Source organism: Manis javanica, chromosome 6 (genome assembly GCF_040802235.1).
Source record: "Manis javanica isolate MJ-LG chromosome 6, MJ_LKY, whole genome shotgun sequence".
NCBI classification, from domain to species: domain Eukaryota; kingdom Metazoa; phylum Chordata; class Mammalia; order Pholidota; family Manidae; genus Manis; species Manis javanica.
Window position 1 is genome coordinate 122,085,200 of NC_133161.1, and position 24,830 is coordinate 122,110,029.

General features: G+C 33.9%; 1 protein-coding gene across 2 annotated transcripts in view; it reads right to left on the reverse strand.

Annotated features, from left to right (window-relative positions):
• Positions 1 to 24,830, reverse strand: part of CNTN5 (contactin 5) — a 1,232,567-nt gene that overhangs the window by 235,124 nt on the left and 972,613 nt on the right. For both annotated transcript variants that reach the window (XM_073239418.1, XM_037025637.2), the window contains 3 exons: positions 14,294 to 14,475; positions 2,521 to 2,657; positions 621 to 750 (listed from right to left, as the gene is read on the reverse strand). In XM_073239418.1, the coding sequence (XP_073095519.1) occupies positions 621 to 750; positions 2,521 to 2,657; positions 14,294 to 14,475 (449 nt within the window). The remainder of the gene's footprint in view (positions 1 to 620; positions 751 to 2,520; positions 2,658 to 14,293; positions 14,476 to 24,830) is intronic.

The window sequence follows — 24,830 nt, forward strand, 5'->3', positions numbered from 1 at the left end:
TTTGATTAAAGAAAGCTCTCCAACTGATTCCATGGGCAGCTGTAGTTGAGGATACCGGATTAAAAGAATACGTGACACAGAGACCGATACAAATAAAAAAGAAATACTTTGGATCTTAAAGAGAATCTGAAAGATATGTCTACAAGTCTATTGTATCTGAAACAATTATTTATACCAATCTGACAGTTTCATGGATATTTCATAATATTTTATTCATATGACTACCGGTTGGCAAGAGCTGCTTGAAAAAAATACTGGTATTGTTATGGAAGCACAGAGAGGCTGCTAAAAATCTACATTCTGACCCCCTACACATTCAAGACATTAAAAGTTAACATATATTTCTTTTCATTTTGATACCACAGAAATATTGTGGAAACTTGTTAAAATTAAAACTAAAGTTAGAAAAACCTCATAAAAAAGTTAGGGGAGGAACTGTACACAATGTAAGCCTGTTCCCTAAAGCTTAAGACGTATATATCAGCAAGACATAGTATTTCTTTTCAAGCTATAAAATAGGTTTTTATGGTCACATCATAAAATGTCAGTGTAGCAAGAATTAAAGCATGGGAAGAAGCAACACTTTCTCTTATTTATTTATTTATTTAGAAACTGCATACCTAGAATCTTCAGTTCAGCACTTGCATAAATGGCTCCATATTTATTTTCAGCCAAACACTGATACATTCCAGCATCTGATTGATTCACATGGTTGATCATTAATACTCCATTAACCATCTCAACCCTGCTCTATAATGGAATAAAATAAATTACATATAGAAAGTGAACAAATCATGCAAATTTTGCAGGTAATCTCTCCTAGATCAAGGAAAAAAAAACCTCCAATTAACACAAACATTATTTGACCAATTAACAACACAAATTTACTGTTCATTATTTTATGATAACATGTCTTTTGTAAATTATAATCATTCCGTGGTCAAAAAAGAAATTATACCTGTATTTTCCTATAATTATGATTTTGAGTTTTAGCTTTAGTTTTGTTTTTAAACAGAGCTGCTTGACATGATACTTTTATTTAAATTCATTTTACAAAAGGGGAAATGGGGATTCACATGGTGGAAAGGACTGCAGCTAGAAACATGTCGGATCAGGGTTAAAATGCCCAGGTCATAACAAGAATCTATTTACTGTACTGATCTGGTCAGGAGTTTGCCTTTTCTCTCACTTTCCAACAAAGTAGCATAAATAAAAAATTGCCCTGTAAGTAGATTCTGTATGAAATTATTGGTCAGAAAATGTAAACTTCATTATCAGATGAAACCTAATACAGAAGTCAAAAAATCGAGCCATGTGCAAATTGAGGTAAACTGAGGCCAAGAGCACATTTCAAAAAAAAGTTTAAAATTTTAAATGTTAAACAACAGCATGTCTAGTTTACTGAATGTCAGCAGATCATTCTTTTAATTTTAGGGAACAGTGCTTTGCCTATCAACAGATACTAATTTGACATAGTTTTAAAAATAAACTCATTCACTTTGCACACATATTATCTGCTAGTGGAGTTTACTTGGATGCTGGGAGTAGAAAATCTGACCATCAGAGTCCCTTCTCAAGGGTTATATGGTATCCCTAGGAGAATTAGAGAGAAAGAGACAATAAATCAATGTCTTAGAATCCCCAGCCCCTCAGTTTTCTTTAACAGTTCTGTAGTTCCTTTTCTTTGTGTCTGCCTTTTTGTGTAATGGTGTTTTGTTTTGGCCTAACCAGTTTTAGGGGAAGGGAGTGTTGGAATTGGGCTGTGGGGATGATCTGATCTGATCTCTTCATTTCACAAAGGAGCAAACTGAAACCCCAAGAAGTAAATGACAGACAAGATGCCACGTAATAGTGGCGGGACCTGGGCTGAACCTGTATCTGGAGTTTCAACTTTATACGCTTCCCCTCCATTTTGGCCATAATTTCTCTTCTGCCCAAACAGAAAAAGAGCTAAAACTATTACCATCATTCCAAAAATAAGTAATATATGATTTATTTTCAAATCCAGTACATATTAAGTTGTTTTTGAAAACATTCAGTAGATTTACTAAAAAGAGAGTTAAGTCTATAAGTAGCAGGATGTCACAAAAAGAACCTGCCCAGGATACAGAAGACTAGGATTCTGCTCCAACTCATCTCTTACCAGTTACGTGACCAAATCACATTACTTTCTTGAGATTAACTCCATCATCTGCAAAGTGATGACAAAAAGCTAGTGCTATCTAACATTCAGCTAGAAATGGCAATGTCTATGATAATTATTGATATTTTGCTATATAGGAAACTCATAGGATTGAATAAAATAGTCAATAAAATAAAATTGAATAAAATTGAATTTATAGTATTCAACAATATTTAAAAAACAATGTATTATGAAAAAGTAATGAAATGTCAAAAGAAAAAGAAAAATTTGTTCATATATGTGTTATATTTCTTTCTCCAAATTAAAAGCATAAGTAAGACATGGCCTTTTATCCTGCTAAAATTACCCTGGAGCAGGTTAATAGTTCCCAACAGTACCTGAGGCAGGAGGGGCATCCCATTCTTCAGCCAACGGTATGTGGGTCTGGGTTTTCCAGTAGCCTTACATTCCCATCGGAGAGGGCTTCCGCTGTCTAATTGAGTGTCATTCAGTTTTTCTACCCAGTGTGGGTAAGCTGTTAGAGTTTAAGCATTAAGGAAGGGTGATTTCATTTCTCAAACACTTTACCAAGTTCCAAATTCATATGGAAATATTCACTGAATTAGAATATTGTATCAGTTCACATCACTATAGATGGTTGGAAGTGGCACAGCACTGCATTATATACAAAACTCCGTTTGCTTTGTAAAAATAATACACTAGTGATGATTGATATTTTGATAAATTAAAACACTTTTGTAAACCAATGAAACGTATCTTATTGTTTTATCCAGTTCATAGAAAGTGGTTAGATTCTCCCCAAAGCAATAGAACTTGTGCAGTAGGAAGTCAGGCACTTAGAGGTATTACCTTTTCCAAGAATTGTGGCAGTACTGGCACAGGTTGAAGTAATACAACATGTCCATTTACTGAATAACTGCTCTACTCTTTGTTTTTCTTAATTGAACCTAAATGACTGGAAAAATAGCTTCTAAATTCAAATTGCACTTGGTGTAAATTTTTCTATATTTACTAGAATTCTTCAAATATATATATATATATATATATATATATATATATTTAAAAGCTTACCAAATTACAACAAAGAAAAAATATTTTCATCATCAAGAAAGAGGTGATGCTATAATGGTATGAAATGTATAGGTGCAGGTTAAATTGTCTTCTCTTTGATGAGATAGAGACTGCTAGAGATACAAGAACATCTATATCCTATGTTTCAATAGTTTATACCATGATAGAGGTCTAAAGTCAACGCCACAGGAAAGGATAGCATAAGAAAGTAAAGAAGATGTGCTGAAGGAAACTGCACGAATAGTGGGGTCTAAAGGAACAACAGATGTCCAAAACCTAAGATGGGAGGAAAAAAAATAAGAAAGTGCTGCCATTTATTAAATGCTAGTCCTAGACACTGAGCTAAGTTGTCAATGAATGCCTGTAATGCTGAATCTGAAAACAAACATTTCATTTTATGAATCAGGAAACTGCCTCAGAGAGCTTCAGGAAATTTAACTAAGGTCACACAGTAAGGGAAAGAAACTACCTTAAAAATAAATTATTTCTGATTCCAGGGAGCATACATTTCTCCCATTCCACTCTGGCAGATTAAAAAAAAAATGAACTGGAAGCATTTCCTATATTCCTAGTGTGTTTAACTTTCTACTTATCTCTAAATGGGAATTTAATTTTTAGTAGCTCACTGGTCCTCTTACCAATATACCAGTCTTTAAGGAGTCCTACTTTGGCATAATCAGGATTTGTAAGCCTCAGAATATATTCTGTGAATCGACTTTAGGCCTAGAAGTTATCATTCAAAAATCTTTCAAGGTAAGCTTCAAATATTGATCCTGATTTTTGTAACTGGTTTACAAAGTCAGTCTCTTTATATTTACACATGATATATGCTAAAAATACTGATAGCAATAGTGAGACACAAAAGTAATATTAAACTCTACTTTCTTATTAGGACTTTCTTTAAACTTTCCTACTCTACTTTGCCAACTACTTCATATTATGCATGGCTCCTGTAAGCCAAGTAGATGGATTTGCTGTCTCCCAAGCACACCCTGCATCTCCCTCAAAATTTTCAATGCACATGGGATGCTCTCATTCTGCAATCTTGTCTGTCTTTTAATTCTGTTCATAATTCAAGGTTCAGTATAAATTATATAAGGTTTGGATGGCAGAATAGGATTACTCTGAACTCACCTCCCCCCAAGGACACACTGGATCTATGCACACACACATGCAGCAATTCCTCCTTAAAGAACTGACAGCTGATTGAACAGCTTCTGCACAACATGTATAGAGGGGCACATAGAGAAGAACAGGAGAGACAGAGACATGGTAGTGATGGACGCCCACCCTTGACTTGGTGACCTGTATTAGGGAGGGATATCACAGAGGGGCCTGCACACAACCTTTCCTACCCTGGGGTGGAGTCAAAAAGCAGCAGTTTAAAGGGCAACTAGACTGTAAGTTGGAGTAAGTCCACTTAACTAACATTAGGGTGTGTGCAAATGGACAGGGAACTGTTGGAACTCTCAACAGGGTTGGAGGGGCCAGTGAGTACCATTTTTTAATTTTCTTCTCTACCTTGAAAGCATGAGTGGGAGTAGGGTCCAGGTGCTCCTGCTGGCCTGCTAGGGCGGCCCCTCAGAGTGACTGGCAGGGCATACCCAGGGATCCTCCAGCCCTCCCTGTTCTAGTACCAACCATCCTGTCCAGGCAGCCCCAGTGCTGTGCACCTTGGGATTCCCTGGGGTATATCTGCTCCAGCCCCAGCTGAACTGCCAAGGGGGCCTTGGCATAACATGCCTCCAGTGCCTCCCCAACCTGGCCTGTGCTCACTTCAGCCCCAGTTGGCCAGGTGAAGCTACCAGGTACACACAGTCTACCCAGAAACTTAAAAATACACATTCTTTCCAAGTACATATGGAGCATTCTCTAGGATAGATCATATGTTAGACTACAAAATAAGTCTCAGTAAATTCAAGAAGATTGAAATCATGTTATGAATCTTTTCTGACCACAATGGTGTAAAACTGGACATCAACTACAGGAAGAAAACTGAAAAAACACAAACACGTGGATACTAAACAACATGCTACTAAACAACCAATGGTCAACAAGGAAATCAAAAAATATCTTGAGACAAATAAAAATGTGAACACAACTTTACACAATCTATGTGTTGCAGCAAAGGCAGTAGTAAGGGAAGTTCACAGAGATATCGGTTTCCCCAAGAAACAAGAAAAATCCCAGATAAACAATCTTACTTTACATCATAAGGAACTAGGAAAAGAAGAACAAAGTTCAAAATTAGTAGAAGGAAGGAAATTATAAAATTCAGAGCAGAAATACATTAAATAGAGACTAAATAAGCAATAGAAAAGATGAAAAGATAAAAGATGGTTCTATGAAAAAATTAACAAAATTGCCAGACCTTTAGACTGCTATAAATAACTATACACTAACAAATTGGTAAACCTAGAAGTGTATACATAGGTAGAAACATACACCCTTCCAACACTGAATCATGAAGAAATAGGCAATCAGAAAAGAACCAACCAGAAGTAATGAAATTGAATAAATCATTTAAAAATTATCCCCACAAAAAAATTCCAGTACCAGGTGGCTTCACTGGTAATTCTACGAAACACTTAAGAAGCATTAGTGCCTATTATTCTCAAATTATCCCAAAAATTTGAGAGGAGGGAATGCTTCCAAACCCATTCTATGAAATCAGCATTACCCTAATACCAAGACTGGACAGACATCACAAAAAAAAGAAAATTACAAGGAAATATCTCGGATGAAAATAGAAGCAAAAATCCTCAACAAATTATTAGCAAACTGAATTCAACAATACATTAAAAGAATGATATACCATGATCAAGTGGAATTTATTCCAGGAATGCATGGATGATTCAACATTCACAAATCAGTCCACGTAATACACCACATTGACAATGGAACGATAAAAATTACATGATCATCTCAATGATGCAAAAAAATATTTGATAAAATTCAACATAAAAAAAATCCTCTCAACACAGTTTGTATAGAAGGAAAGTACCTCAAAATAATAAAAACCAAATATGATAAATATAGCTAACATTATACTTAATGATGAAAAGCTAAAAGCTTTCCTTTAAGATCAGGAATAAAGAAAGGATGCCCACTATAGCCACTTTTATACAACATTGTATTGGAAGTCATAGTCACTGCAAGTTGAAAAGAAAAAGAAATAAAAGGCATCCAAAATGGAAAGGTAGAAGAAAAACTGTTACCAGTTGAAGATGAAATGATACTATATAAGAAAATCATGAAGACTCCACCAGGAAAACCACTAGAACTAATAAATGAATTCAGTGAAGTTGCAGGATACAAAATTAACATGCAAAAATTGATTTCACTTCTGCACACTAATAATGAGCTATCAGAAAGTGAAATAAGAAAACAAAAAGAATAAAATACCTTGTAATAAATTTACCAAGTAAATGAAAGATTGTCCTCTGAAAGCTATAAGAAATCAATGAAAAAAGTTGAAGGTGACACAAATGAATGAAAAGGTACTGGGTTCATGGATGGAAGAATATTGTTAAAATGTCCATACTACTGCAATCCTCATCAAATTTAATGCAATCCTCATCAAAATGCCAATGACATTTTTCATAGAACTACAACAAATAAATCTAAAATGTGTATGGTACCACAAAAGACCCTGAATAGCCAAAGCAATCTTAAGAAAGAAGAAAGCTAAAGGTATCATGCTTTCTGATTTCCAACTATTCTACAAAGCTATAGTAATCAAAACAGTGTGGTGCTGAATTGAAAACAGACAAAATTCAATAGAATAAAATAAAAAATCCAGAAATAAACCTATGCACATACGGTTAATTAATATATGACAAAGGAGGCAAGAATAGTATATGATGGAGAAAAGACAGTCTCTTTAGTGTATGATGGTGAAAACTGGACAGCTACATACAACACAATGAAACTGACCACTATCTTACACCATATACAAACATAAAATAAAAATAGACTAAAGGCTTGAATGTAAAACCTAACACCATAAAACTCCAATAAGAAAGCATAGGCAGTAAGTTCTGACCTAGAATTTTGGACCAGTCTCCTCAGGCAAGGACCACAAAAGCTAAAATAAACAAATGGGACCACACCAAACTAAAGAGTTTTTGCACAGGAAGGCCACCATCAGCAGAACAAAAAAAACAACCTACTTAGTGGGAGAAGATATTTGCAAATCATACATCCAATAAGGGTCAAATATTCAAAATACATATAGAACTTACACAGTTTAATATCAAACAAACAAACAACCAAATAAAAAATTGGCAGAGGACATTCTTTGGACATTCAAAACATTTGAACATTCATAATATCAAAAAAACAAACAACCCAATTAAAAATGGGCAGAGGACATTCATTGAACAGACATTCTTCCAAAGACAAGTTGACTAACAAGCCCATGAAAATATTCTCAGCATTACTAATCATCAGGGAAATGTAAATTAAAACCACAACTCACAACAGTCAGAATGGCTAATATCAAAAAGATTTAAAAAAACAACAAGTGTTGGCAAGAATGTGGAGAAAAGGAACCCTCAACACACAGTTGGTGGAAATGTAAATTGTTGTAAACACTATAGAAAACACTAGGGAGGTTCCTCAAAAAACTAGAAGTAGAGCCACTACACAATTCAATAAGTGTATTTCTGGGCATTTATCTGAAGAAAATGGAAACGACAATTTGAAGAGGTATATGCACCCTCATGTTCACTGCAGCATTATTTATAATAGCTGAGATATGAAAACAATGGCAGTGTTCACTGATAGACAAATGGGTAAAGAAGAGGAGGCACACACAAACTATGGAATAGTACTCAACCATAAAAAATAATGAAATCTTTCCTTTTGCTACAACATGGATTGTCCTGGAGGCTATTTTACTAAGTGAAATAAGTCACATAAAGACAAACACCATATAATTTCACTAATATGGGGAATCAAAACAACAAAACAAAAGGGAAATAGACTCACAGAAACAAACTTTTGATCCCCAAAGGGGGAAGCAGTTTGGGGGTAGGCAAAATAGGTGAAGGGAATTTAGAAGCACGAACTTCCAGTTATAAAATAAACAAATCATGGGGATGTAATGTACAGCATGGGGAATATAGTAAAAAATACTGTAATAACTTTGCATGTTGAAGATGGTAGCTCAAGTTACCATAGGGGTTATTTCATAATGTATGAACTATGGAATTACTATGATGCGCGCCTGAAATGAACAGGATTTTGTATGTCAATTATGCTCCTATTTAAAAATAAATTATATAAAGTTTATTAATCCTAACCTCAAAGAGAAGTCATTCACACCTTCTCTGGACACCTATTGTTCTTATTCACTTGGAGAATACTTGCATAGTAGTTTGTGATTTCTCTTTGTTGCTGTTTTAAACAGTTACTGAATTTTTTATTTGTCTATGGCTTGGCATCCAGCTTGACAGTGAGACCATCAGAGCAGAGGTGACATGACATATATATATATACTTTAGACACCAACCCACATATAAGAGCTGATAACAGGATATTGGTTAGTGATATTTGGTATATCTCTTAATGTAAAAAGGGAGTTAAAAAGAAATTGAAAAGACATATAAAAGTTACTAAAATAAACTATTAGGAAGAAAGAATTATTAAATTAAAACAGATTGTGTCACAGGGCAAAGAAAAAATAGAGATCAAAATAATATTTCTTTAAACATATTTTGGATTACTCTATAATATGGATGGAATTTAGCGTCCTGATTCCGAAATGAATTTGGCATAGGAATCCACAAGTGATCAATGAAATTAAAAAGAAACAATTCCTGCTCTCCTTTCTTTTCAAATATTTATTGGACACCCCTAACAGTGCAATGCTTAGCACTGAAGGTACAAAGATAAATACAGCACTGTTTGCTCTCACATCAAAATCTAGTGAATGAGACAGACATGCAGTTAAAATATTATTCAAATTCACTCTACCAACAATTCCACAAATAAAAATGGCATAATACACTGCCCCCCGTATTAAAAAAAATAGCTAGTAATTTCTCTTATCTAGGTTTTGTCAGGCCAGTTATTTTAGAATGTGAAAAATTGAAGTGCCATATGGCATTTTAAGCCCAGAAGCTCTTACACTCTCACCAGATGCACCGTATCCCAGCAGTGCTTATGTAATAGATTTGAGCTTCACGTCAGTCTCCAGGTTACATTTTTAAAATACTAAGCAGATGGGCATAGAGAAACTTTTGCTTATTATCTCTTGTCATTAGAAATTCTGAAAATCTCTATTGATAAATGCTGACTGTTACTGGCCTCTTAAGTGTTGAGAAGTCAACATATTTTATCTATATAGATCATTTTCAATATTAGGACTTTAAACTGTGGGCCCCTGAGAGGAGACATGGTATAATGGAAATATTATAAAGTTGGGAGTAAAGGTAGCTTCAAGCCCCAGTGCTGCCATGCCCTCGCCATAGTATGTGGACATGAATGAGTTATTCAACTTTAATGAGTCTCATCTATAAGCTGTAGATGATAATTCCTATTTCAGTGGGCTATGATGATTGAGTAGAATAAATATTGGTTACTTTTCCACCTCAACCCATTGCCCATGCTTGAGTTGAATTTCATCTTCTATCAACTGTGGTATCAAGTTTTGATATCATTTTCATAATAACAGACCTTAAGGTAAGAAATTTTCTCTAAAGAAATGGGATCTAAAAGTGTTTTCTTTATCTATGAAATTACTAATCAGGAATATGCAATTTTATATTACTTTCTGAGGTAAATATTTAATGTATTTTAATAGCTACAACACCTTTAAAAATCATGCCTAATACACAAAAACACATCTCTGAAGAAAAGAAAAAAAAGAGAATGAAGACTAATTACAAGGTCCTTGATATAGCAGTTTTCTCTAACATTAACAAAAAGGAATAAATGGGAATTAATTACTCTCCATTCTGTCCTCATCCCAGGCCTTGGATCTGATCCTCAGCAATTCACGGAGAGGCAGCATCCTACAGTTAGGAATTGAATTCTGGTGTTATTGCCAGTTTGAAGCTGGAATCTGGTTCTATGTTTATTATTAATGGAACCTTCAGTCATAAGCTCCTTAACCTGTCTAGGCCTTACTTTCCCCATCTGTCAAGCAGGAATACTAATTCCTGAAGGTGGTTGTGAGTTAATGTATTAAAAGTAGTGTACTAGTGTCTAAAACATAAACTTGTGGCCAATTATTTGTTCCCTTCATCAACTGTGTAAGGTCAAACATGTCCAAAGCATGCATCACTTTGGGTAGAGAATACTACCCAAACTACTTTAGGTCCCAGAAACTACTTTAGTTTCTCTGACTTCCATCTCCCCGTTACAGACTATCTGGAAGAATGGTATGCATGTCTAAGCATTACTCTTTACAATAGTTTGGAGTTATGATAAAAATTATCCACTCTGTGCTGAACCTAATACTGAATGCCAACATTTCTGAAAATAGGAAAAATGAGCAAAACAAACAAAAGGCTTTGTCTTGAAAAAGCTTATCATCAAATTGCAGACAGTGGAAGCCATCAAAATTGTGAGGATACTGTCCATGGATTTTACAAGAATAAGGAAATCTGTTATACTACACTACACTAAAAATAAAACTGCATTCCTTACTGGACACAGTACAATGAAATGTAATTTTCTTTAAAGCACCTTGGTTACATTTATATTTTCATGCTGATATATTTCTAGTCTAAATTGTAAATATAAACTATACAGTGATCATAGTGACAGTGACAAATTACTAGTTAGTGAAGCACATAATATATATTTAAAAACACAGATTTATTTGTACATAAAATACCTCCTATTATGAAAGCTCTTTATAAAACTCCTTAAAATTGTTGAGTTCCTTCCTTCTTTTCCTGTTACTTCTTTCTTCCTTTTATTTTTTCGCTTTTTCATTTTAATTGAGCATGTTAACAAGATTCAACTTATATTAGAAATATAAAGACTAAAAATTTTGTGTGACTAGTTAAAATGCGATCTTTTTGATTAATCATAAGAAACTAGAGGAGACAGAAATAATTAAAGAAATTATCTTACCTGTAAAACTACTCAATTCTACTCACACAGAATAAGTATGCACTTTTTCTAAGGTTCAAATAATTACCAAAATTTTGTGTATTAATTTTTTGCTAGTGAAAGCATTATTTTTCTTTTTGAGTATTGATCTATTTGCTTATATTATATATTATATTAGACATGTAAGTTTACCTTAATTTTTATTTATTTAGCCACCATAGACCTCTTTATATTATGTTGTTTTATATTTATAATACAGATTCTTAATTATAAACAATAAAATATATGGCTTGAATTTATCCCTACTACCTATATTAGCACTCACTTTGTAATGATTTCACACAGGCACACAAGAGACTAGAAAGATTGCTGAGAACCTTGGTTTATCTTTTGTATCTAACTTCTGAACATGTGAAACATGCCCTTAATTACACTTTCAAGAAGCAAGTGAGCCACAGGAAAGACCCTGTGTTTTCAGGATTCTGTGAATGTTGATCATTTGGATAAAAAGTATCTGCCTATACATCTTACAATAGGTGAAGCTCAGGTTACAGAGCTTTCAACAGAAATCCATTATACTGAGAGAAGATTCTAACTATAAACCGTGGACACAGTAGACCATTCATGCATCATGCTGTTCTCTCTCTGCCAATCAGGTGGAAATGTTAGCCATGATTCCTTCTACATTTTAGAGTTTGATGGGTGAGGAGAAAAGCCCTCATGTCAAACACAATAGTTTTCAAAAGTACAAGAGCTGGGTGAATATGTAATAACCAAAATACTTTCGGAAGTGAACTTGGGCGTGATTCATAATTGTCCCAGTGCAACAGCCAGAAACCAGGACTGCCCAGGGCAAATCAGGAGCAGGGAAGTTTCCAGGGAAAGGCCACATTGTTTCAAGAAACCATCTCGAACTGTCAGAAACCTATGCCAAAGAAGCTAGCTGGCCTGGTTTCTTTTTCTAGTCAACAGTCTTGATTATTCTCTACCCAAAGTGATGCATGCTTTGGACATGTTTGACCTTACTTGGCCGCCCTGCAGTGCACGTCTAATTGTTTGTGGCAAGGAGAGCCGACTGTTTGTTTCTTGGTGGCACCCCTCTCACTGAAAGGTACACCAGTGATACTGAGTGAAAGGAATTCTTTCTACTTTTCTACTAACAAACATAACTGCCTAAAGTCAAGTGCGGGTGGGGAGGGAACAAGTAGAATAGTGCCATATAGGAGCTTCTGTTTCAGACTGTAAATCTAATTCTTATTTCGGTGTGGGCCATTCTTTATAACAGAGAGATTTGGAACTTTTCCCAATAGCCTTAAAAGTAACAGGCACTCCTTGCATTTTTGTCTTGAAAGCAAAGTTCTGATTGTACACTTGTCCTTCAGTACCAGATTTTTTTTTATCTGTAAAGAGGAACTAGTAATACTTGACACTGTTGCTATAAGGATCATGTTTTTGGATGCTAATCATTGTTACTTGGGGTATAGAAGCAACAGAATTTTTTTTACTGTGGCTAGAGTTGACTTAGTTGTCAGGAATTACGAACAGTTTGGTTTGTGGATTTTATCCAAATATAATTCGTGATCTAAAAATAACCAAACTAGTGCTGGTACTTCAATCTTACAGACTTCTAAATGATTCTATAGTTCTTCCTTCCAGGATGCTTTCCCCTGTTTAGCTTTTAAGGCCACAAATTCTCTGGAAATCTTTTCCTGACTCATCCCAGTAAATGCCCTAGACTTGTGCTCCCATAATCTTTTGCATATGCCTTTATCACAGCAGATAGCATGCTGTGCCGTAACGTGAGGTTCACTTTTCATCTAATGGGCCACAGGTTCCTTCAAAGTTCTATGTATGGGAATATGCAGATAAGTAATAATAAAAATAATAAATATTAAGTGAATGAATGAATGAATGAGTGAAATGTGCACTGCGTGGGCAGTTTGGTTGGAGTGCTGAATTCCTAAAGTAAAGGAGCTGCAGGAGATAAGGAAAGGAAAATAAGTTGAATTCAGATATGATTATCTCAGAATACTCTCTTGAGTCCCTGTAAAGGATATTCAGCTTTCTTGGACACTGATCTTGAGATGCAGTGACAGTCATAGTTGCTCGGCAGATGTGGCCGAATAGGCAATGTGCATGACTTCACACTGAAAGCATCTGCACTGGCTTATATCAGTGCTCTGCGTCATGCGCTCCTGTCTGCTTCCGGGTCCTCATCTGGGAAACAGGGGTACTGCCACTTACCCACTGTGTATATTATAAAAGCAAATAAGAAAAATAGATACAATTTGGAAGAAAATTAGAAGTAAAGATGAGATTGCAGATATTTTTGAAGTAGATTTTCCTAATTCTTACATGCAACTTGGTTAGTTCTTTGTTTGGCATTTGGGGACAGAATAAACACTCAGAGGCTAGAGAGGCTGTTAAACATCCAGATGTATTGATTTAGGCCAGGGGTCAGCACAGTTTTTCTGTGAAGGACCACAGAGAATACGCTTTAGGCTTTGCAAGTTAGCCGGCCTCTATTTCAACTACCTAATTCTCCTATTTTAATTTAATTATGCAGTGCAAAAGCTGACAGTCAGTATATAAACAAATGAGTATAGCTGTGTTCCAATTACATTTCATTTACAAAATAAGATAGCTGGGCAAGATTTGGTTCTTGGGCAGTAGGTTGCATCTCTCAATTCAGGCAAGAGCAAGAAAAAGCTAAAGATTACAAGATATTTAACCAGCCAGAGGGTAGGTTTGGTGCCAGGAAATGTTTCATTCTTAAGGATATCAGCTCTCTTTGTTATACAAAGAACCTGATAATGCCACATTTATTTTTAATTAGAAGTATTTCTATGTCCACAGTGATTTTACATGATGTTTTGCCAAGCAAAATAAGTCAGATTATAAATTATTACTTGGTTTTTACTGTACCTAATAAATTATATTTAATTCAAATTAGTTTGCATTTCCAGTTTGATTCTTGGAATGAGCGCATCATGCTTTGCTGAAGACACTTACTGTATACTTGTAACTGTCCACGAAAGGAATTTTTTCCTCGTGAGTTTTCAGCTCTGCACTCATACATGCCTGCATCATCCAGCTGCACGTTTGGTATTTCCAGCACTGCCTGAGATTTCCGCAGACGTGCCTTACTAGGAATATAACCATTAACCTTCATCCATGTGATTGTTGGAACTGGGCTACAAGAAGGAGTGAAAATACTGTTAATATACTTTCCACTATTAGGAACATAGATTCTGTTATCTGGTAATTTAAGCACTTAATAGGCTGAGTACCATAAAGAGTAATCACAATTAAAAACCATGTGTGGGTTGATATAATTGACTTTTCATGTGGATTGTCTGTTACGTAGTTAGATTAGAAAGAAGATTGTTTTCTTTCTTTCATATTTCAGGAAAACAATTCAGAGACAATATTTTATGCATTTTAATAGACTATGTTTTACTTTTCTAAAAAACTGTAATATTGTTTAAATGGCAAACATAATGTGGTCAAATTATAAAGCAATACATGCTTATTTCGAGGCGTCAAACAAGAATCATGAACTAAGTGAATTAAGAACTCTTTTTGCCCCCACCACTGCACATATATTTCTTCACCAACAAATAGTTTGTCTGTAATCTCTCAGCTTATCTCTGTGATGCGTGTGTGTGTGTGTGTGTGTGTATACACACACACACACGAGTTATTTTTATTTTGTTTTTATAAAGTAAGCCTTATATACTTGACATTTTATTTGTAAGTCATCAAATCAAAGATCAACCTCTGACTTATTCTGGTTAAAAGTTCCATATTATTCCATTACAGCAATGTATCAGAATTCAATCAACCAGCCTCTATAGTTCTACATTCAGTATAGTCCCAGTTTTGTTTCATTTTTGCCAGGTTGTTATAAACAACCTGGCACATAAATCATAAACTATTGCTTTTATTTTCTGCAGAAGACATTTGCAAAAATGGAATTGATGGATCAAAGGGCCTGAATATTTTTCATTTCAATAAGTTCTGCCAGATTATTTTTCAGTAGCATGTTAGCAATTTCTACATCTATCTGTAGTTTATGAGACTGTTTCCCCATATTCTTGCCACCATTTTATATGATCAATCTGTTTAACTTTTGCCAGTGCTGAAGGGCATAAAATGTCATGTTGTTGATCCTTTAGTATTTCATTGAACTGTAAGAAGGTTGAACATCTTTTCATAATTGTATGGGCTATTTGTATCTGCTTTTCTGTGAATTGTCTGTTTTGCCGTTTTTCTAATTTTTCTTTCATTTTTCCATTTGATCATTTACCTTGTTTTCATTAATTTCTTAAAGTTCTTTGGGTATTAGAGCCATTAAGACTTTGTTACTCAGAAAAATTCTTCCTCAGTGTATTGTTAATGATGGCAGCTGTGATGCAATTTTATAAACATTTTTTTGAGAAACAAATCTATCTATAGTTTCATTCATGACTTCTGAATTTTTGTTTATAAAATCATCTGTAAACCTAATTTTACAACCATATTTTCAGCAGTATTTCTGGTACTATTTTATAATTTATTTTTAAACAGTTGGATTTTTAATCCATCTGTACTATATTTACATTTTTGGTTTGAGATAGGGAATGAAACTAATTATTTCAACATCATTAAAAGTAAAACTCCTTTTCCTACAGTATTTGGAATTTGTCTTTGTCTTATAATTGATTCTCACATCCTTGAATCTGTTTCAGGCATCTCTGTTCTATTCCACTGACTTACTTATCACTATCTATATTTAATGCACCGTATGCTTTGGACCCAGTCTACTTTTTCAGTTTGATTTCTCACTACTTCCTTCCATATCTCCTGACCCAGAAACACAACTCGGTGTATTTCCAATCATATCTGTTAAAATCCTAGTAATCCTTTGCGGCTCATCCTAAATGCTCTCTTCAGCCAAGTCTTTCCTTATTTGTGTAGTCTGCTGGGAATTTTTTTCTTTTAAATAACAGAGTGCTTTGTATATACTATGTGCATCTTTTGTCACATTCTACTATGGGCTATAACTGCTAAGTGTAGGATATGTTTCCATTACTTTTCCTTATAGGGGAGATAGCAATGTTCACTATTATAAACAATGCAATGATAAACACCTTGTGTGTTGTTTTTAATACCTTTCTGATTTGTTCTTAAGTAATAAAATATAGAATTGAAATTGCAAGATTAGAATTAACAATATTTGCTTGTTTATTTAAGAACATATATCTAATATCCTGGAAAAGTGAGCCTTACATTTTGGAATGACCCTTACATTGCCAGGGCATATCATTCTTTTAATGTGCAAATTTTTGGTGATTTTTTTTAAATTTAGGATTTTTCTATCTATAGCCAAAAGTGAGATTGTCTGTAACTTATTAATTGTTGGTTTGTGTGTGTGCTTATTTGTCAATGAGTTGGTGGCTGGATTATTTACAAGCTAGCAGTAACAGTTTTGGTATCACAGTGATAGATGGTAGACATGACAGAATATTTCCAATCTCCTATTCTGATAACTAAATATTAGAGAAATTATATGTTCCTTAGCATACTGATAGGGCTCTCACAGAAAATCTCCTGGGTCTTCCACTATCAGTGTAGTTAGTTTTTTTTACTGTATTTTCAATTGCTTCTGGGTTTTCTTTAATTGCATTGTTTAAATTCCTGCTTGTGTCAATTCTGGCAGTTTATGTTTCCCTAGAAAATCCAGTATTTCATTCATAATTTCTTATAATGAGTTACATGAATAGTAACTGTTTAAAATTTTTAAATGAAATTCCTTGGTCTTTCATAGTCACACATTGTGGTAGCAGTTAGGTGTGGATTTCACAGCCAAACTTCATAGGGATAAAATAAACTGCAACTACAAGTTATTTAACATCTCATTTCTTCAGTTTCCTCAAATGTATAATGTGATAGAAATAACACAACCCATTTCAGAAAGAAATTGTGAATATTAAATGATTTAAAATGCCTGGCACAGAGCAAGCAGGAAAAAAAAGTTTGCAATAATATGATCATTATGTTTGTATCTTCTTTATAATCTCAATGACAGGAGTATATGCTTTCTCTATTTTCCCCTTATTTTTTAGCATTGCATGTTGGTTAGGAACATAGGCCTTCAGAGAATACAATTTAGATTCAAATACAGTTTGGACACAAAGATGCTATGTGACCTTAGAAAATTTATCTGAGCTCATGAATCTGATTTCACCATCTGTAAATGGAGATATTTATTTGTTCCTTCAGAATGCAAATATCTTGAGGACAGTGGCATCATTTCTCTTTTCAGTAGTATGTCCAGTGTCTCATAGGCTGCTGGGAACATATTATTTAATAAATGTGTGTGGAATAAATTAATAAATGATCCTCATATTAGTTTGAGCATTAAATGAGCCAAGTTGTTATAAATTACTTAGCAAAATAATTTGAAAATAGTGAGTACCCAGTTAATGTTAGTTATAATGACTGTTAAATCACTAGCTTTGTCAGAAGTTTGTCTATATTACTGGCCTTTAATTGAGTTAACTATTTTTGTGTTTTAATTCATGGGTGTTTTTTTTTTAATTTACTACCCCTCTTTATGATGAGCACATTTATATTGTGCTCTAACTTTTGAGCTGAATGATCACTATAGTTGCTATGTGTGGTTAATAGTAAAAGCACATAAGACTCTTTTCCTATGATACTCCATGTAGTCACACGACATATGTTTTGGTAAGTAGAGACAGTGATTTGCACATTTTCTGCTTTTTGGAACTTGTTGAATCAAAGTTTGTACTAAATATAAGATGAATTATTGTGGAAGTTGCATGTCTATCAGGAAAAAAGGTATATGTTATTTATCATAAAAGTTTAAAAATTAGCTTATAGATTTTTCAAAAACTTAAAGCAATTTAACTTTGTCAAATCAAATATCTGGTGGAACTTCTGTATACTTAAATAAGTAAATAAACAAAAACCTAACAGATAAAAGCAAAGGAATTCTGCTTGAACTAGGAAGGAAGGTCCTAGTATTTACCTGCTTATTCCTCCATTCAACATAGTAGAAAACTACTGTTCCAAATAATTTTTCATTTTTGTCCTCACCCATGTGTCAGACATGTTAAACTGTATTGTTAAAAGAATTTTATTACTGTATAAAATAAATTATTATTATTACTATTAACAATGTTAATAATAATTATTATTACTGTTACCATAAATACTAGTATCTTCTTGTATTTCAAAAAAAATTTATTCTCTGATTATATTTTTCTCTGCAAATAAATGGTCATGAAAGTTAATATATATTTGGAATTTTAATTATGTTATCAAAATAATGTGACATTTATAATTTAGTGCTGTTATTTTAAATAATCTTTTATCCTATTTACCCTCTTATTTTAGTTTGTGTGTTCTTTTCTAAAATTTGATCTGTTTCTCCTATATGGTAAATGGCTAGATTAAACTTTTCGCTCATTTTGAAAATCTTTGCCTTTTATTGATGGGATTTACTTTCTAACTTGTTCCAGTTGATAATAATTGTTCTTATTCAGCCATCTTGAATTATGAAATACAGAAAAACACATACTTTCTTATTAATAGTAATAAATTTTGGATAAAAATGATCTTGGACTAAAAAAAATGACCAAGGAAGATATGACTATAAAAGAAACCATGTAGGTTAAAAATTTAAGTAGAAATTGACAAATAAATATATACTAGTATAAATATAAAACTCAATGGATGGGTTAAACATCAAATTAGATACAGTTAAATAGAAAATTTCAGAAAGTGGTTTATAGAATTCCTTTTATAGAATGAGAGAGACATCAAGAGACACGGAGATAGAAAACATGGGAATATGGGCATCAGTTAGTAGACATGTAATATAACAGTAAAGAGTTTAACATGATTCCAATCAAAGATCCAGAGAGAGAGGACAGAGAGGTAGGGAGGGAGAAAAGGAGAGACGGGAAGAGACAGACTTAATCTAGAGAGAGAGGAGACTATGTAATATCTGGAGAAAATAGCATAAAACTTTCCCAAAACGATGAAGTACATGAATCTGTAAATACAGGAAATATAAAACATACTAAGCATGTCTAAAACGACAGAATACCAATAACATGTATTAGGAGTACTCAGAGATGGAAGGCAGATCATCTACAAAAGAACAATTATTTGAAAGTTCACTTGCTTTCCAGCAACAATGGAAGCAGAAGATGTTGGAATAAGTTATGTTCAATGTTCTTAGAGAGGAAAAAAAACTATAAATCTAGAATTTCATATGTAGTATGTAGAAATTTGTATGTAGTAAATTGACTTTTAGGAGTGAAGTGGAAATGAAGATGTTATCAGATATGCAGAAACTGTACAATCTCATCACCAACAGACTAGCATTGAAGGATATATGTATCAGGAAGAAGGAAAATGACTCCAGAAAGAAAGTTTAAGATGTAAAAAGAATGTCAATAAAATAACAATACAAATAACAAGAACAACATCAATAACAACAATGTGAGCAAATACAAAGGGACAGACTAAATAAAATACTGATTAAAAAGAACATGTAATTAATGAGAAGTAATGAATAGAGTTAATATGTCCTAAAGTTCTTTTATTTGGGGGAGAGTGGTTAAGATATTGATGAACTTTAGACTTTAAGGTAAAATTAATAGATAGGAAACAACCACTAAAAGATTAAAAAAGAGACTATTATTTTCCAAACAAATGGCATTTACAGCAAAGAGTGGGAGACTCAGCTTTTCCCCAAATCCATTTTTTTTCTCCTGGGCACATTTTGCCTTTTTTTTTCTACACAAATAGTCATGACCACAATGCTGATTTCTGACCATGAAATGTGATGGTTCCCCCTAAAAATTTCCACTTTATCTTTCCCAAGGTGATATCAATGCACAAGGCAACTTATCAAAGGTTACAATAGCACAGACTGGGTCTTTAAATGTCTGCGTAGAGGAAAATGTCAAATTACTATCTTGCCAATGCCAATCAGTAACTCTCTTTTTGGATACTACATGAATAAAATATAAATATTTTGCTAAGATATTTGAAGGTTTATTTGTTATACCTGCTAGCATCATTTTACTAAAACAGAAATTGGTATATGGAAATGGCTAACTCCATAATAAGATAAAAATATTTGGAACAGCTGGGACAAAAGGAGAGAGGATCTGATACCGGAGAATGAGAAAATGAAGACCCCTTAAGACATTGACAAAAAACATTTGGTAAAATTTTCATCTTCAGTAACTTGGAAAGGTCATCCAAATGCTTATACAGCCTGTTAAAAGAGTTAGAATATGGGATGTTGAAAGTGCGTGTTGATTGTTAGTAGCTTCATTCAACAATGTATTAGAAAAAAGAGATGAGTTTAGGAAAATACTGGTTGAATTGTCAGAATGAGTGAGAATAGAAGGACTGCAAAATGTGGTATATTGGTTGGCATACCAAATTAATTGCAAAAATGGCCTCAATTCTCTACCAGTCTCTATATCATATTCTTTGCTACGCAGCTTTGCAGATCTTAACATTAGAACATGGAATCCGCTAACCAATGCCTTGAATCTGGGTTGCCTTGTGACTTGCTTTGGCCATTAAAATACACCTCTAAGAGGACTTGTAGGCTTCTGTTCTGTCCCTTGAAACCTTGCCACTGCCATGGGAATATGTTGTTAGCCTGGGAGAGAATGAGAGAGCAGAGAGCAAATGGAGCAGGGCCACATTGTCCAGGCAGAGGACATTCCAGTGGACCTTAGAGATGACATATTCATGAGCCAGTTCAGCTGAGATCAGCCTGGTATGAGTCAGCTCAGTAGAACCACATACACAATTCAGTCTTGCAATAAATAATAAATGGTTGTTGATTTGGGCTACTAAGTTTTTGGGTAGTTTGTTATGCAGCATTATTGTGGCAATACATAACCAATACAGTTAGAAAATCTAATTTTTTCTAGATCCTGGACAGTAGGAAATAAGCATAAAAAGACATACAGTAAGAAGGTCCAATAAAAAACACTCCCATGGCAAAGAGTTTGGTCCTCTTATCTGAACCTGGTGGCCTCAAGGTAGATGCCATTACATTGAGAAAAAGAGCCATGGAGTCTTAGTTATTTCAAGAAATAACTTTGAATGAAGATACTAGTAATAGAACTGAGTGGAAGCAAACAGGTCAGAAACCAATAACATTCTGAGATGACTATTGCCAAAGAAACCAAGAGTCTGAAGTTAAAACAACAACAAAACTTTGAGTATTTGAGGCTTAAAACAAATTTTAGGTTTCAAAATGTAAACCAATGGGAATTTGAGCTATGCAATCTGTACAGCATCCAAGAAGAGAAAACTCCTCGATGCACTTTTCAGTGGCCATGAAGTAAATAAAACAAAAAGGAGACGTGTCTGAGCCCAGACACCCTGGTGGATGACAGGCTATTTTCTCCAGAGAGCCATATCAGTGTCTAAATAAGAACCCCCTATTCTCTTTCCACACATAGTGAGAGGGGCTTTGCAATGAATGATTTTTCAGGAGAATTTCATATTTGTGAGGGACCAGTAATTAATTTGAGTCTCCTCTAATTATTTCAAATGGAATATTTCTTCTATGGATAATTCCTGTTCCACCATTGTGTGGGGATACATAACATCTTTCAAGTACACGTGTTACAGAATGTGGATGAATCCCATCTGAACCTGATGGAGATCTGGAAACCCTGGACTTGAGTGGATGCAAAGACCAGATGGGATTTTGTTTGTCTCCCTTGGGGAGGCAGACTGAGTGCATTCAATATGTGGGAAGAACTGAAATGTTCTTCAGAAGAGTAGACTAGATAAGTGTTCAAACAACACATTTTCCTTTCTTCCTATTCACATAATTGGCCTCTTTTTTCAGTATCCCTTAGGCCAGGCCATGTGATTGAATAATGATGTACCAAATATTATCCAAGTACCAAACCTTCCACATGATCCTCCATTTTCATTTTTCCCTGGTCTGCTGGATAGATACTAATGCCAATGATACTCTTGTAGAAAATATATTGAAAAATGTTTTCATCTCCTTGTTGTACATAAAGGGCAATTTCTCAAACAATATGTAAACCACTGTTATACATAAAAAATTGTTGCTACATTTTACTGCTCTAATATTCACAATTTTTTGTCATAATGGGACACAACCTGGGAGAAGTTGTTGGCCACACAAATAACTGACAAAGATGAATAAATTAAATACAAGAGCTCCTACAAATCTGTAAGCAAACAACTCATAAAAGTGAACAAAATGCAAAAGAGAAAATATAAATGATCAAGAAACATATGAAAGATCATTCAATCCCAGTAATAATTAGGAACATGCAAATTTAGACCACAATGAAATGTCATGTGTAATGCCATGGAATTCCTAATTACATTCCCCAGAGATACTCTTGCATATGTTCAGAAAGAATACTGTACAAGAATTTTATAGCCATATTTTAAAATGAACACTTTTTGATAAGCAGAAATCTAATTGCCATAATTTAAAATTACTATTGTCTTTCTTAGGCTGTTATAATCTGTAGTCTTTTTAGTCTGGCTTATTTCTCTCAGCATAAGATTTATGAGATTCATCTATATTTTTGTGTGCATCAATAGTTCATTCTTTTTAGTAGTTGAGTAGTATTGTAACGTGGATAAGCCACAGTTTATCCATTCACTTGTTTACTACTGGACAATGGGTTTGTTGTCACTTTTAAGCTATTATGAATAAAAGTGCTTTGCATATTCAAAGGCTGGTGGAACGTCACACAGCTTGGCATGCTTTTTTTTGGCAAGTTTTTTTGTGGACTCATATTTCTATTTCTCTTGGATAAGTAATTTGGAATAGCACTTCTGGGCTATGTGGTAAGGGGAATATTTAACTGTGCAGGAAACTGCTATAGTATTTTCCATAGTCATATAATTTTATACTTCCACCAGCAATGTATGAAATTTCCAGCTGTTCTATATCCTTGAAAATACTTGACATTGTGAGTCTTTTAAACTTTATTCAACATGGAGATCTAGATTTTACCACACTATTTGTTCAAAATACTACTCTTTCCCCACTGAATGCAAAAATTTACTTGTAGTCAGCTTAGTCCTTCTGAGGCTTGTTTGTAATTCTTTGTGAGGGTGGGTTCAGAGTGGTAGGGCTAAATTAACCCAAGTCCTAAGGTCTGTTTTTTTTAGGCTCTCTGCTGAGTGACCTGCGTGCTCAGTATGGCTGTATCACTCCCCACCCTTCTCTGCCTTTACAGCCCCGGGAGGCTGTGGTGCTCTCCTTGGGTTCCTGCTCCTCAGGTCAGTTGCCTCGTGGAATAAAGCTGGAATGCTGCTCAACTTCACCCTGGTTGTGTTCTTTCTCTGAGCAATACATTGCACTGTCTGTTATCCAGCAAATGAAAACAATTGTTCTGTATGTTGTTCAGGTTTTTAGTTGTTTAGAGTTGAGGCTTATTATGATACCAACTACTCAGCCATACTTGGTCCTAAATTGTTTTAATATGGAAAAATAAATCTGATAACATTCCAATCCCATAAGCAAAAGAATGGGTAAATATGTTTATATATTTATATATTGGATTCCTATTTATTAGATAATATCAATAAGCTACAACTACACTTAACACTATGGAAAATCTTAGAAACAAAGGTTTCAGAAAACAAAAGCAAGTCAAGCAAATGATTATCTATGTCATAAAGTGATTTTAGCAATATTTAAAAATCAAGCCAAAAATAAAAAATACGTTTTTAGAGATATATCCATATGTCATAAGATAATTTTGTTAAAACAAACTACAAAGATAATAAACACACACTTCAGGCTGTGGGCTCCTCTTAGGGCAAGATAGGTGGGTGGATGGGTGCAAACCATATGATGATTTCAAAATTATTGATACTCTTGGTATTGGTTTAGTTCTTGAGTTGGTTATTGGGTTCACAAGCATTCTACATATTACATTAAATATTTATAGTGCTAAAGTGTTTGATGCTCTCATTTTTCACTCAGGTACTCTCAGGAATAATTGTTATCCTTTTCCAATTGTAAATTTTAGTGGATACATAAATCTCAGTTTAACACCTAAATTTCTCTTAGATTCACTTAATCATCATCAGGTTTTATAATTATTATTCACTTATGTGATGGCATCTCTAACAGAGCTCTGCTTTTTAAAAAAAATAACAGATGTATATCTAAAACAATTTATGTAAAGCCTTATGTATGTTTCCAATGATCTATAAGTTAATAATGGTTTTCAATTCTATTTTAGGGGACAAATTAATTTGAACACTTTACATTAAGTTACTTCATTTCTACATTCTCTACTTGTTTAAATCTATACAGAAATAGTTTAATGCAGTGGAGAAGACCCACTGAAAAGAAAGCTTAGTTTTGTCATATGAGAATAATCATTTTTGATATTATTTTCTTACATTTAGATTTCTTTATTCTCTCCTCTCTAAAATACAAAATTACTGAACTAAACACTTATTTTTCATAGCATCTTTTCCTTCT